This window comes from Myotis davidii, unplaced genomic scaffold (assembly GCF_000327345.1).
Source record: "Myotis davidii unplaced genomic scaffold, ASM32734v1 scaffold512, whole genome shotgun sequence".
Classification (NCBI taxonomy): Eukaryota; Metazoa; Chordata; class Mammalia; order Chiroptera; family Vespertilionidae; genus Myotis; species Myotis davidii.
Window position 1 is genome coordinate 192403 of NW_006284323.1, and position 15555 is coordinate 207957.

Below are 15555 nucleotides of genomic sequence, written 5' to 3' on the forward strand. Positions count from 1 at the left end.
AAGCTCACAAAGGAAGAAAGAGGGAATAGAATTCCCAGCATGCTGCGAAGGCCGGCTCAGACTCCTCCTCCTCTTGGGCAGCGATTCCTCTGACAGCGTGGGGGCTCTGGCTGGAGGGGAGTCCTGGGGGGTCCCCCCCACCCCCACCCCTACATACACACTGGGGATAGAGCCCTCAACCTGGGCATGTGCCCTGACCGAGAATTGAACCATGACCTGGTTCATAGGATGATGCTCAACCACTGAGCCAGGCCGGCTCGGCTGCATTGGGTTTTCATGTTTCTCTCTAAAACACATCCTAGGCCTGCAAATAGATAAGCTCACAAAGGAAGAAAGAGGGAATAGAATTCTTAGCATCCTGCAAAGGCCGGCTCAGACTCCTCCTCCTCTCCAGCAGCAATTCCTCTGGAGGGCCCTGAACCTTGATGGGGGCTCTGGCTGGAGGGGAGTCCTGGGGGGTGGGTGGGGGAGGTGAGAAGAACAGGAACTGGACCACGTCGGCCTCCTGAGAGTTAGCTACTTCTGGAAAGCTCCCTCATGGTTCCACTTCTTTTCTGAACATACTTGGATATATTTGGAACAAAACTTTAACTGAATAAAAGTTTGAGGTCCTCATTTGCTATCAGTACAACCAACCCTTTCTTCATTTCACTCGGTCATTTTCTTTTCTTCCCGGCCCCTCTCACCTAGGAGGACGTTTTGAAGACACGGACCCTGAGTGGAGAAATGATGGATTTCTTCCCTCTGTGCGGTGTGTTAAGCATCAGCCATGCTCTGTAGAGCAGTTCGATATCAGCATGAGCAGTTGGACTGTAACTGGCTTAGGTCTCCTTACAGAGCTCCGGTGCTGTCCTAAAGGATGCTCGGGTACTTGCATGATATTATTGTTGCTATTGTTGTTGACAGGTGAACCGTGTGGTGGAATTTGACTCCATTGGACCCATTTTACAGATGAGAAAAGTGAGCCTGGGGTCGGGCTCTAACACTCTCCCAAGGTTACATAGGCAGGTAGGAGGGTGACACTAGCAAACCCTGAGCACAGCTGCTGGTGAAGAGCTGCCCATGAGGCACGTGTGATTTGAATGATGCTGTTTTTTTTTTCCCCCTTATAGTGATTCCTGGGAGAGAGGACCATTTTGGGTAAAGAAACAAGCCAGAACCTGAGAGTGGAGAACGGCCTATGCTGACCACAGTTTGTAACGAATTTCCTCTTGGAATCTACCCCGTGGCTTAGCTTTCAAACCACAGGTTCATCTTATCCAGGAAAACGTGAGTTATTTGCTTTCTTAACGTTGACATTAGCATAGATCATCCTGGATTTGTTGAGAACACACAGAGGTGGATGGGCAAAAGATGACAGAATCAGACAGGTGCCTTTATCAAGTACCCTAGAACAGCCCGGCCGGGGTGACGCGGGTTGAACATCGACCTATGAACCAGGAGGTCACAGTTCGAGTCCCCGTCAGGGCACATGCCCGGGTTGCAGGCTCGATCCCCAGTGGGGGGCGTGCAGGTCACAGCCGATCAGTGATGCTTTCTCACCATTGATGTTTCTATCTCCCTTTTCTTTCCTCTCTGAAATCAATAAAAATGCATTTAAAAAAAAGTAACCTGGAACAATAAAATAACAACCACCTCTGGTAGGGTGTGGCGTTTCAAGGTAGTTGTGCAAATCAGAAGACCGGTCTTTTTATTTCTGGGAGGATAACATGGTGCTCAAGTCCAGCAGAGAAGAAGGGTGGTCCAGGTGTTTAGATTGGGAGCACGTGGTCTCCGTCCTTGCAGGCTCTGCAGCTGCACTTCCTGTGGCTCAGAGAAGGGCAGAGCTGGAGGGAGCTGGTGAGGGATGTGGCCGCATGTCCTTCTAGATAAGAACTCCGAGACCCCCACGTGGAGGGCTGGCCGGCCTGGGGGCCAGGACCAGTGTCCGCTCCCTGGTCCTCATCACTTACTGTGGAGCGAATGACCCCGCAGCTGTCTGTGTGTCGCTATTGAGCCCTGGCTTCTGTCCTGTGTGCGGCGAGATTCCAGAGCTTCTAAAACACCAACCTGTCCCCCGTCCCAGCCTCCTGGGTAAAGCGAATGTGCCCTCCTGCTCCCGCGGTCTGACCATTTCATTAAAAAAATTTTTTTTGATTGATTTCAGAGGGGAGGGGAGAGGGAGAGAGAGATAGAAACATCAATGATGAGAGAGAATCATCGTCCAGCTGCCTCCTGCAAGCCCCCTACTGGGGATGGAGCCCACAACCTGCGCATGTACCCTTGACCGGAAATCAAACGGTGACCTCCAGGTTCATAGGTCGATGCTCTACCACTGAGACACGCTGGCCGGGCCTGACCGTTTGACTTTGTGCCTTTCAGATGGCCTCGGCGAAGCTGAGGTGGCTGTACATGGCGCTGGTGGTGCTGGGCGCCCTCTGCTTGTACTTCAGCATGCACGACCTGGCCCTGTTTAGAGGAGGGCCATTCATTTTCAAGAAGGAGAGCGGGAGGTTCCTCCAGCTCCCCGCCGTGGACTGCAGGCAGGACCCCCCCTTCCTGGTCCTGCTGGTGACATCCTCCCACGAGCAGCTGTCTGCGCGCACGGCCATCCGGAAGACGTGGGGCCGGGAGAGAGTCGTGCGTGGGAAACGGACCGAGACGGTCTTCCTCCTGGGCACCACCCCCAGCGAGGCCTTGGCCCGCGCCGTGGCCCAGGAGGGCCGGCGGCACCGCGACATCATCCAGAAGGACTTCCTGGACGTGTACCTGAACTTGACCCTGAAGACCATGATGGGCATCGAGTGGGTCTACCACTTCTGCCCGCAGGCGGCCTTCGTGATGAAGACGGACTCCGACATGTTCGTGAACGTCTCCTACCTGGTGGAGCTGCTGCTGAGGAAGAACCGCACGGCCCGGTTCGTCACCGGCTTCCTGAAGCTGCACGACCTGCCCATCCGCGAGAAGCGCAGCAAGTGGTTCGTCAGCAGGTACGAGTACCCGTGGGACAGGTACCCGCCCTTCTGCTCGGGCACCGCCTACGTGCTCTCGGGCGACGTGGCGAGCCAGGTGTACAACGTCTCGGACAGCGTCCCCTTCCTCAAGCTGGAGGACGTGTTCGTGGGGCTCTGCCTGGCCAAGCTGCGCATCGGCCTGGAGGAGCTGCACTCTGAGCAGACCTTCTTCCCGGGCGGCCTGAGCTTCTCCGTCTGCCGCTTCCGGCGGGTCGTGGCCTGCCACCACGTGCAGCCCCAGAAGATGCTCATCTACTGGAAGGCCCTGGAGGCCTCCGCGGAAGAGGAGTGTCCTGCCGAGTGAGTGGCGCGTCTGGACCCGCAGCAGGCAACCCACGGGGATGTTTGTGAACCGTCCCTGGACGGGCCTCGCTGAGGATGGAGGGGCGAGGCACAGAGGGCGAGGAAGGAGAGGGGAGGGGCGAAGGGAGGGGAACCATGACACCAGAACGCAAGCTCGAATGAAACCGCCGATTCATTTCGAGTTAGTGCCCGAGCCAGAGCAGATTCCACCTCCTGTGTCCCTACACCCTTGCACCGGCTGTCCCATGCGCACCTATGTCTTCTCAGGGTGGGGCCAGCATCCAGGTGAGGTGGGGCTGCTGCCATTCCCATTGACACCAGAGGAAGCGGTGGCTTAGGGAGGTACGGGAACTTGCCCTCGGGCTCACGGCCAACACCCGCCGGAGCAGGGAGGAAACTCGAAGGCCATCAGAATCCAGTCCCTCCTGCCCCCGCTCCTGTGCGACCCAGCCCTCCCTTGGGAGAGGATGCGGTGAGGAGGCTCGGAGCGCAGCCTCGCTGATGGCACCCTCTGTCCATGCCGGAGTATCTCCTCCTCATCTCCTGACCCTTGTGCTCTGTAGTGCTAACGCTGGGGTGAACACCCCTCTGTCCCCCAGCTGTCTTCTGGGTGAGTCCCTGTTAGCAGCCTGGCACCCAGCTCATCCCAGACGCTGGCCTGCAGTGGCTGCAGCTCAGGCCCCGAGAAATGGCCGCTCCGGACACATCAGTGTGCACACATTATACTCAGACATCACCACAGGGCCTGGCCCATGTGCAGACCTGGCCACACGGCTGACCTCCCCAGGCGCCTGGCACGTGCCCTGAGCCACCAGTGGCGTCCTGTCTGCTCCAGACGCACTCCATCTGCGCGTTAGGTCTCTAGGTTCAAACAGGAGGCGCGAGGCTCGGCCAGGGAAGGGTACTGGAGCTTTTCTGGGAATCCAGGTGCATTTGGGTGAAGTTGCTTTCCAGGACCCTGCGGGACACTGGTCGCTGGATGAGCCCTGGTCCAGGGAGTCAGTCTCCCCATGTCTGTTTCCCAAGCCTGACCCAAGCTCATCTTCTTCGAATTTCTCGTGTGGCCAAGAAGCAGCTGTTTTGTGGAGTGGAGTTCAACCTGCAGCGTCCTTCTCCCCGGAGGACTGTGCGGCCTGCTCTTCAGGGTGGCGTGAAAGCGAGGCCATGGTCTCTGCCCATTCAGCCACCGTCACGTGACGCGCAAGGCCGTCTTGCTGCTGGTCGCAGGCCGTCTTCCTCCTGTTGACTTTCTTGGACTTGACTTTGCCAGCACTCAAAGCAAAGGCCTCACGTGGCTGCGTAACAGGCACGTTGGACGAAGCTCTGGCCCGAACTCAGAGCAGGTGTTTGCTGCAAGACGGTCACAGCCGTGTTAAATTGCAAAGCGAGGCCTGCGCCCTATTTTGCACAGCATTTGGGTGTGTGGGGACCGGCTGCTTCTTGCAGACGTGTTCCCTTATCCCGGCTGCTCTGACGTGCCGAGTCATGCTCGGAAAAGCCTCCTTCTCAGCTGGGAATCCAGGGATTGAGCGTGTTTCCAGAAGCCCAGCTGTTGCCAGGGCCACGCGCCACCGTCCAGCAGCCCGGGCTGCCCCTGATCCCCAAGACGATGGTGGCGTCTGAGGGGATAGGGGTTGGTTGGGTCGTAGGGCTGGGTCTGTGCTTAGATGCCCACCTCGTCTGGTGTGTGTGTCCGTGTGGCCACGGGGCTCGGTGGGTGAGGCGTGGCTGAGGCCAGTCCGGCCAGCTGCCTGCATGCGGATGGTCAGGCGTTACTTACCTTCTTTTTATCTCAGTTTTCTCATCTGAATAATGGGACAGGAGTGGTTCCCACCACACAGGGCTATTGTGCCGGTTGAGGCTCCGTATCGTGGGGCAGTAAGAGGAGCAAGGCGATGTTTGCTTCTGCAGGTGCCCCAGCGTTCTCAGCTGCTGGGCGGCAGTGTGGAGCTTGAGTGCTCACTTGTTCTCGCCTTTGCACAATCAGCTGCACACGAATTATACAAGCGTGCGTGCGCCACGTGCTGCATGGAGTGTGGTGGAAACACCTTTGCATGGGTCTGCAGGCCGCGAGAGGGAGGCCACGTGATGCCCGCGGGCTCCCCACTAGCACCCGGTGGCTCTGTGATGAACTGAGCGCTTCCCCACTAGCACCCGGTGGCTCTGTGATGGACTGAGCGCTTCACACGTGTGGTTTCCTTTCGTGGCTGCTGTGCCTCCTGGGAACAATGAAAAGGTACTTGGCAGTACTTGTTTTCTCATGATTTTTTTAAAGAATTCATTTTCAGCGTTTGCCCCATCAGCGCTGGCATTTTAGCTCTTTTCCTGGAGGTGGTAACGATCAGTCAGGCCTCCTCTCTCTGTCCAGGTCCCTGGTGTGGTGCCCGGAAGGAGGAGATGGGAGAAACGGATCCATTGGGTTAAAGGTGGTCTCACTAAGGGGTGTCCGGCGGAAGGCTGGGCTGGAGATGAGGATTAAGTGAATGTAACCCGCTCAGACGCCAGCTCCGGAGCCTCTTAGAGATTGTCATTGCCGCTTATTTTTATTCTGTTTTGCTTGCACACGATCCACAAGTCCGTATGTGAACATTAGGAAACTTTTTCATGGGCTGAGGTGTTTTTGAAGCAAACTCTCAGTTCTGTCCCTGGGAGAGAACACTGCTTACGTCCTCCGTGTGACGGTAAATGGAAGGACCTGTGGCTGTGGGAACTCAGATTCCAGAGTTTCTCTCCATTTTCCTGCTTTTCAGGGGTGACACCAGGAAAGGACTGCTGCTCTCCGAATGGCCCTGAAACTGAGTGGAGAGCCACTCACCCCCCCCCCCCCATGTGGGGCACAGAGCCACAAAGGGCTGCTGGGCACACGCCAATCTGAATACGGACAAACAAAAAATTAGTTTTAAATTAATTTTAAAATGATTTTTACTTACCAGACCTAATCAACCTTAAATATAAGTGGAAAAATGAATTCACAGCCAAATGTTTTTGGTATCACATGGTGGTTGGTATTCTTTTCTTTTCTTTTTTGGAAGGAATGGTAAAAATTTAAATTTTTCCTGGAGTAAGTACAACAGTGAGAAAACACTCAGGCTTGCTGGCCGGCTGACCATGGTGGAGGGAGGAAGAAGAGAGTGGAGTTAAGGTCGGCTCTGAGAGCTCTGACCTGGTTGGCGATGAGGTTGGGGTTCCTGCGGCAGAAGAGAAGCAGAGATGAGATGCAGAGTGAGTCAGAGACCTGCAGAGAAATAGATCCAATAGGAGGTGGAGACGAGCGCCATTGATTGTAAGGAATTGTCTCCAATAAGGGCTGATGTTGCATTCTTTTAAAAATATATACTTTTTATTGACTTCAGAGAGAGGAAAAGATAGAAACATCAATGATGAGAGAGAATCCTTGATCGGCTGCCTCCAGCCCACCCCTTACTGGGGATCAAGCCCACAGCCCAGGCTTGTGCCCTGACTGGGAATTGAACCATGACCTCCTGGTTCACATAGGTCGATGCTCAATCACTGAGCCACGCCAGCTGGGCTGATGTTGCGTTCTTGAGTGTGAAGGCGGGAACTTCAGGCTGAGTTTCTATGTTGTAGTTCTGAGAACAATTCCATCTTTGGGAAAACTCACTCTGTGCTCTGAAGCCCTCAGCGGGTTAGATGAGGCCCATCCATGTTATAAAGGCTAATCTGCTTGACTCAATGTCCCCTCGCTTAAATGTCACTCTTTACTGAAGGCTGCCGATTTTCTGTTTACCGCATGTTTAAAACACCTTCACAGCAACACGCAGGCTGGTGTGGACCCAACACCCGGGTCCCACAGCCTCGCCTCGTTGACCTTCAGCGTGAACCATCACTGTGAGCTTGTCATACGTGCCAAGTGTGCAGGGCTGGCCAGACACCCCGGTGGCTGTCCACGAGGCCATGTCTCTCTAGGAAGGAGCCGGGCCATTGGCTTGTGGGCAGGAGCTTTGCAAGGGCCCGAGTGTCCATCTTGGTTTCCCTTCTCTTCCTGTGACCTTTCCAGATCCCTGAGGCCTCGGAGGAGCTTTGTTCTCCCCACCGTTATGGGTGTTGTTATGATCCTTAGCACGGGGGTGCCCTGGCTGGCTTCCAGGGAGAATTTCTATCTTCCTCACACACTCCTGTGGCTTTTCATTGGATGCAGAGTCCCTGGTTTTCTCTCCCCAGCCAGACACTGGCGTGTGGCCTGGGCTGGTTAAGTGGCTCAGAGATGAATTGGCCCTAGAATGGCTGATGCTGGTTCTTTTTGGCTGCTCCATGGAGATGTTTGCCTCTAAGAAGATTCCGGAGGCACTTGTGCCTACCGCTTATCGGAAGTGGGGGTGCCCGAGAATCACAGGGGGTCCCAGTCTTGCCTCTGCCACTGATGTGCCCGGTGGCCACAGACCACTCTTGCCTGATCTCTGGCTTTGAGTTCCCCTGCAGACCTGGCTAGGCATCAAGCTCTAATATTTCTACCTACTGAGCCCTCAGGGTGGGTCATTTCTGTCAGACGCTCATGCACATGGGATCTGGCCTGGGTCAGTGTGTGTGACCATCTGCTCAAGGACTTACGGGCACAGGTGACAGGCTGTCGGGCACAATCAACCTTAAATCTGAGTGGAAAAATAAATTCCAGAGCCAAGTGTATCTGGTGTCACACTGTTTTGTATGATCGGTTTGTTTTACTACCTCCCTCCTCTGGGTTAAGAATTAGTGCCTGATGCGCGCAGAGTGTAGATGGCCAGTGTGGCATTTACACAGCCCGGCCCAGAGACCCTGCCACGCACATACTCCGGGGAAGTCAGTGCAAGGCCAGGGTCTCAAGGGTCCTGTCCTTCAGTCCCCACACAGAGAGAGAAACCAAAGAGGTGATGAGACCCTTAGTTAAGCTGTGCTTTGGAAAATGCCAGATTGGGGAGAATTGGCTTAGTTTATACCTGGTCAAATAAGAGAGCAAGGAAAATCCAGCATGATTAGAAACCACTTAATGTCAACCAAGGGGATGATGTGGTCAGATTTTGTATTTCCCAACAGACAGTAAATAAAAGTAAATTTTTATGTTATTGAATGATACTTGAAAATATTGTTTCCCTGTATTTCAGAGGGATCTACTAAACTCTTATGTCATATTTTGGGAGTAGGCATAAGTATTTATGATTTATTAATAATGGTACACATATTTAATAAACATTAAATTACCAAAACAGCATAATGCTCTTACATTGGTTAGTTTTAAGTTATAGCTAGATGTGATAAACTTGCGCTCTTCCTGAAAATTTGGCAATGTATGGACTAAACTGGACAATATTATTATTTTTTACATGATGTTTTCTTTTTTATTTATTTTAAAAAATCTTTATTGTTGAAAGAATTACAGATATCCTTCTTTTTCCCTCCCATTGCCCCCTTCCACCCAGTTCCTGCCCTACCCCAGGCCTTCATCACCCTATTGTCTGTGTCCATAGGTAATGCATATATGCATGTAAGGTCTTTGGTTAATCTCCCCGCCGCCCCCTCCCCTCTGAGATTCATCAGTCTGTTCCATGTTTCCATGCCTCTGATTCTATATTATTTATCAGTTTATCTTGTTCATTAGATTTCTTGTTCCTTTATTTTGATTGTTAGATTCAATTGTTGATAGATATGTATTTATTGTCGTTTTATTGTTCATATTTTTTAATCTCTTCCCTCCTCCTCCTCCTTCTCCCCTCCTCCTCCTCCTTAAAGAATACCCTTCAAATTTCATGTAATACTGGTTTGGCGGTGATGAACTCCTTTAGCTTTTTCTTGTCTGTGAAGCTCTTTATCTGACCTTCAATTCTAAATGATAGCTTTGCTGGGTAGAGTAATCATGGTTGTAAGTCACTTTGGATATTTCTTGCCACTCCCTTCTGACCTGCAAAGTTTTTGTTGAGAAATCAGCTGACAGCCATATGGGCACTTCCTTGTAGGTAACTAACTGCTTTTCTCTTGCTGCTTCTTTTAAGATTCTCTCTTTGTCTTTAACCATTGGACTTTAATTATTGTGTATCTTGGTGTGGGCCTCTTTGGGTTCCTCTTATTTGGGACTCCTGTGCTTCCTAGACTTGTAAGTCTATTTCTTTAAAACTTCCCAGAGAAGGGAAGTTTTCTGTCATTATTTTTTCAAATAGGTTTTTGTCCTTTGAAGTTCTCATTAAGATCCTTGAGTAATCTTATAACCGTTGTTTTGAACTTTGTGTCCAATAGCTTGCTTGCTTCCATTTCTTTCATTTGTAACATGTTTCTTTGTCTCCACATTTTGGCTGCTTCCCTATGTTTGTTTCTATGTATTAGATAGAGCTGTTATGTCTCCTGGAATCTGTAGAGTGGCCTTGTATGATGGGAGTACTGTAGGGCCCAGTGGCTCAGCCTCCCCAGTCATCTGAGCTGGACACTCTAGGTGTGACCCTGTGTGGGCTGGGTGCACAGTCTTTCTGTAGTTGAGCCTTGAATGGCATCACTGGGAGGAATTGGACTCCAGGCCAATTGGCTGTGAGAACCAGCTGCATCTACAATGGAAGAGCTTCTGTGCAGGAGACACCCCTATGGAGCAGGACTTGCTTCAGTGGGGCTTTGGTGCTCACTGAGTCTGCCCCTTGAGTGTGTCCCTTGTGGATGTGTAGAGTTGTAATCTGCTATGGTCTGAAGCTGTCCACCAGGTGACTGACTCTGGGACCTTCCAGGAGGTGCAAAGTCAGCCACTGCCTGGGGCCACCCGACAGGAAGTACAGAGAGATGGCTGTTATTTATATTGGGCTAAGAAGTGCCCAGGTGAGGTCCAGCTGTGAGGCAAGGCAGGCTGGTGCTAGTGCTGAGGGTGTTGGGCCTATTATTGATAGGTTTGGGGCACGCTGACTCCAGCTGCTGCTTGTTTAAGAGATTTTAGCAAATTCTGAAGCCTTAGCCAGGACAGGCATTCGTATGGAAAAGCAGCTGCAAACAGGTTGGGTGGGGCTGAAAATTGGATGGGATGGGGTCTCAGGGAATCACAAGGGTAGAGCAAACAGTGTGGGAAACACTGGTGGAAACTCAGATATGGCTGCCAGTCAGCTCTGCGACAGGGGAGGTCCCAGCACAGAAACAATGATCTCTGAAAGCACCCCTGTCTGGGAGAAAGCCACCCCGAGTTCCTGCCCCAATGTCAGACAGCCCAGTTCCTCCCTGTATGTCCCCAAAACCACCGCCCGGTGCTGGAGCTCAGAGGAAGCTGAACTGTGTAAGTTCTCGTGCTGGTGCTTTAAGAGGAACACCTGGGACTCCAGCAGCTTCCATTTCACTCAGCCACAATCCCCACTGGTTTTTACAGCCTGAAGTTTTGGGGACTTCTCTTCCCAGCTTTGGAACCCTGGACTGGAGGTCTGGTGTGGGGCTGGGATCTCTGCTTTTCATGGGAGGCCTTGGAGATATCCCTCCCGATTCAAGATACGCCACACGTGCATGTTGGGTCAGCCCGTTTTGTGCCTCTACCCCTCCTACCAGTCTCAATGCACTTTCTTCTTTACTTCTCTAGTTGTAGGACTTCCATTCAGCCAGGTTTCAGGTGATTCTGAATGGTGGTTGTTCTGTATTTTAGTTGTAATTTCGAGGTGGTTGTGGGAGGTGGTGTTTACCTTTGCTGCCATCTTGGTTCTCCTAAATGATGTTTTCTATACTTATTTTGTGTTTGGGAAAATATTTTTAACATTCGACTTTGATATGTTTAGGAAAATATGTTGAGCAACCTTGACATACTTCCTTTGTAAGAGACAGAAATTTCTTGTTTCACTTGGACTTTCAAAGTAAAGTCCAACTCTTGGAGGGTCTTTAAGGGTCAGGGCCAGGAGGGGGTAGTGGGAGGGGAGAGGCATCCTGCGGGAATTATACACCCAGGGCATTATGCTGCAGGCATCCTTTGGCATTTTCTTTCTCTCAGGTATATTTATATTTTTGCGAAGCTATTATTTCAGTTTAAGGAATCAAGCCTTGTGGACAGATATGATTGTACTTTTAGAATCTTCATGCTGACTTATCTCTGAGGCATAAATTGGATCCCTGATCTTTCAAAGTGTCATGTAAATGCAAATAAAATGATTGACACAGGTGTGTTTTCTTTGACTTCAGCTTGTATTTGCCACAGTGCTTGTGATGCTGTGAACCTGGAAATCACTGTTCACCCACCTCCCTGCAGGTTGCATCCCCAGACTGTCTCAAACAAAACAAAAGTTGGGGGGCAGGGAGGGGATGCAGGGCTGTGTGTGTGTGTGTGGGGGGGCATGGGATGTCTGGAGGTGAGTAGAGAAGGGAACGTCTTCTCAGGACGAGTGGCCTACTCCTCCTTACCCTGCAACCAGGCCTTGTCCCCTTAGAGGACCCTCCTGCCCCTCCTGTCATTTCTACTTCCCCTCTCAGACTCCCCTCCCACCACTCTCTTCCTCCATCCCATCTTCAGCTCTAGTCTAGAACATTCTAGAGCATTCTCACAGCACCCTGGCATACTCTCACCTTCCAGTCAGAGACAACTTTCTAGATGCTCCTCCTTTGCCAGTACCATCCTCTTCTTTTCCCCCTTAATACTAAAACTTCCCAAAAGACAGCCTTCCCACCAGCACCCAGAGGGGCAGGAGGAGACCAGAGTCCTGTGTCATGGAGGCCACGGAGAGAGAGCAAAAAGAGGGAGAAGGTGACTAGCAGAGTAAACGTGTCTGACGTTCATGGAAAAGAGGACTGGAGGCTGCTCAACCCCAGGGGTGTCACGAAGCACTTGGCAAGAGCCCTTTTGGCAGCAAAGGGAGAGGAATCCTGAAGGAAGTGAGTAATGGCATGCACCGAAGGCAAGAAAGGGGAGCCAGTGCCATTTCTTTTCTCTTATCCAGTTTGGGTGAAAGTGTGTGTGCGCAGGGGATGTCAATGATCGACTGGTTATGAATGAGAGACAAGGGATCTCGGTGAAGGTTGAGGGTGCTGACGTTCAGTCTCACTCTAGGTGCTGGGAGGTGGGTGGAGAGAGACATTCACGTTTATTTGTCCTGGATCTGACAAGAATCACTGGTGAATGACAGAAGACTGGAAGCAATCCAGATGCCCATCAAGATCTTGGCTCCCTTGAACAAAATGGTCCATCCCCACAACGGACCACTCTGGAGAAGTGAAAAAGGACGGAGAAGGTTTCTCTCTATTGATATGGGTTGATGTCCAGGATATATCGTTAGGGGAAAAAGACAGGGTACAGACCAATGTTTGCTACTTCTAGTGTAAATATATAGATTTGCTTAAATTTTCAAAAAGACTAAAAGGACATACAAAAGTAATAGTAATGTTATCCAAAGAGAAAGGGGTAGAGAGGTTTTCACAAATATATTTTTGAACCATGCAAATGTCTTACATAGTTTAAAAAATTTAATCAAAGTAAGATTAAAAAGCAATTCCTAAAAATGGAAAGCAATGGACTCTACTATCAAGTTGTAGCAGAACCACACAGAAAAAAATTTTCCTTGGTGACTTTAAAGTTCAATATTTTGACTCTACATCCCTAGGAAAAGATGTTCTAAGAATCAAAACAAGAGCAAATACTCCATTTGGTACTTTTACTGTTGTTGGTGATATTCATATTGTTATTATGGAACTATAATATGCTTATTAATGCAAAACAAATACACAATTATTATACTATATTAGAAAGCAAGATTTCCCTTATAAAACAGATACATGCATAAAATCAAGTAAGTTAAATAAAAGCCCTATAACATTAAATTTGAATGGGAAATATCAGAATGGTCTTATGGTGTTTTCATCTTTAAAAGTATTTCTGAGTTCTGTCCATCACAAAGACTAAGAAGCAATGACACCCAGATTGTGGCTTCTACTACAGTTTCCCCACAAAAGGTATCAGAGTTTCTCAAAAAGGGCTGATTTATGGTCTGAAGCAAAAAATGAGCAAAATGAGACTCATCCTGCTATGCCAGAAAGCAGCAAGCCTGTTGAAGGGGTAGCACTGTGGGGACCACGGGGTGCTGGAGGGCAGAGAAAGGTCCTAGGCCAAGGAATCCAGGTGGCAAATAACTTACTAGAAAAATCTCAACTGGAACCTCATCCAATTGAGGTTGGTAGTGTGTTTTGGGGACCCTTTTGAAATGGTGCTCCTCAGTTTGGAAGTGGCTGAGGTCTCAGTGAGCCACGGAGTACTACTGATACTAGTAACAGAGGGCACAGTTGAGTTAGCTGATTATGAAACAGTGTGTGTGTTTCCCCCACAGACTCTTGGACTATCACAGCAAGCAGGGGGTGTGTATGCCATTGAATATTTTTTCTCTACAGCCTGACACCAATATATTTTACTTTCTTATTGGAGAATTTTATTGCCATTAAAAAATGGCTTGGGCCCTAGCCCGTTTGGTTCAGTGGATAAAGTGTCGGCCTGTCGACTGAAGGGTCCCAGGTTCGGTTCTGGCCAAGGGCACATGCCTGGGTTGCAGGCTCGATCCCCAGTAGGGGGTGTGCAGGAGGCAGCCAATTAATGATTCTTTCTCATCATTGATGTTTCTATCTCTCTCTCCCTCTCCCTTCCTCTCTTTAAAAATCAATAAAAATATATTTTAAAATGGCTTGGCAGCTCTGGCTGGTGTGGCTCAGTTGGTTGGGCCATCATCCCATATACTGAAAGGTGGCGGGATTGATTCCTAGTCAGGGCACATACCCAGGTTGTAGGTTTGATCACTGGTTGGGGCACCTATGGAAGGCAACCAATTAATGTTCTCTCTCACATAGATGTTTTGCTCTCTCTCTCTCTCTCTCTCCTCCTTCCCCTCTCTCTAAAAAATCAATAAGCATATCCTTGGGTGAGGATTAAAAAAGGCTTGGCAGACTAAAATGAATAGAAGCTAAGCAATATTTGTAGCTTCTGAGAATTATAACGATGGGACAAAATAATATAACTGGATTGGGAAGATAAGAATGTATGTTAGAGATTGATGTCACCAGCAGTGTAACTGACAGTTGTCCTCACAGGAAGCTGTGCTTGCCATGGGAATGTCAATGTGCTGGCCCATGTTACTGACCCCCTCAGGGGCCAACCCTTTGTTTCACTCAAGGAAATCTTTTCAGTCAGCTATTTGACTTACAACCCTCAGTTAAGACCTTTAAAAACAAAATAAACAAAAAGGAGATTTTCTCCCAGCAATGTAATAATGTCATATACCAACAACAAATGTGTTTGTAGAATGTGGGCATGGCAAAGAGCACACAGCAACCTTGAGTTTGTGTAACTTAGCACCTTGAGTTTGTGTGCTGTGAATGTTTTCCAAAGCACAGGCTCCGTTGGCCAATGACTCTGCGAGGTGGGAAGAGGGGTTCTGCCCACCCCCCCATTTTGGGGAGGACAGATAAAATTCAGGCACCTGTCCCCTCCTCACTTTTCCTAATGCTCCACTTCTTGTCCTGCTTGTCTGTTTACAGATGATGCTATCAGCAGAGCGTGTTAATACCTCAATATCTTCCAACTCTCATGACTTTCCCAGCCTCCCTTGAGATTGGTTTGGGGCCAGAGTCATTCTTCATTTCCACTTGGTTCTTATTGATGGTTTCTACCTCCTTTTTTATGCTGTTATAGTTCTTATTAAGTTCCATAATGTTCTCATTAAGTTGCTTGAAGTTCTGACAAGTTGTTTGAGCACCCTTATAACCATTACTTGGAATTCTTTATCTGACAAATTGCTTGCCTCTATTTCATTTAGTTCCTTTTCTGGCGATTTCTCCTTTTCTTTCATTTGGGGGTGTTTCTTTGTCTCCCCATTTTTGTTGTCTCTTTTTATTTGTTTATGTATTAGCTCAGACTGCTATGCCTCCCAGACTTGGTGGGTGGTCCTATGTAGCAGGTGTTTTGTGGGACTCAGGGATGCAGTTTCTCAGATCTCCTGAGCAGGGTGCTCTAGGAAAGCCCTTTGAGTTATTTGGGTTCTCCTGTTGTAATTGGGCCTTGAATGTTGTCCCATTCATGGGTGGAGTCTCCTTTCAGGCTGGCTGACTATGTGGCTCACCCCCAACCACGTCATGTGAGCTGTTGTGAGGATGCTTCCAGAACAGAACAGAAGACAACACAACAAAGCAAGAAATAAAAGAAACAAAACAAAACATACACAAGACCCCACAACAACCACAAAAGCAACCATCAGAGGGGAGAGAATTGGGAAAGAGAAAAGCGAGCAAGAATGACAGAAGAAAAGAAAGAAAGAAATAAGAGGAGACAAAAAAAAGAGAAAAGGGGGAA

The 15555-nt window shown here is 49.6% G+C and overlaps 1 protein-coding gene across 1 annotated transcript; it reads left to right on the plus strand.

The window, feature by feature from the left end:
• Positions 1-691: 691 nt before the first annotated feature.
• Positions 692-3369, plus strand: B3GALT5 (Beta-1,3-galactosyltransferase 5). Its single transcript, XM_006754314.2, has 3 exons — positions 692-867; positions 1113-1269; positions 2362-3369. The coding sequence occupies exon 3, from the start codon at positions 2362-2364 to the stop codon at positions 3295-3297; it is 936 nt and encodes a 311-aa protein (XP_006754377.1). The 5' UTR covers positions 692-867; positions 1113-1269; the 3' UTR covers positions 3298-3369.
• Positions 3370-15555: the final 12186 nt, after the last annotated feature.

What these genes read in the sequence shown, in the direction of transcription:
- B3GALT5 (XM_006754314.2), top strand. Translation starts at nt 2,362, where the DNA reads ATGGCCTCGGCGAAGCTGAGGTGGCTGTACATGGCGCTGGTGGTGCTG.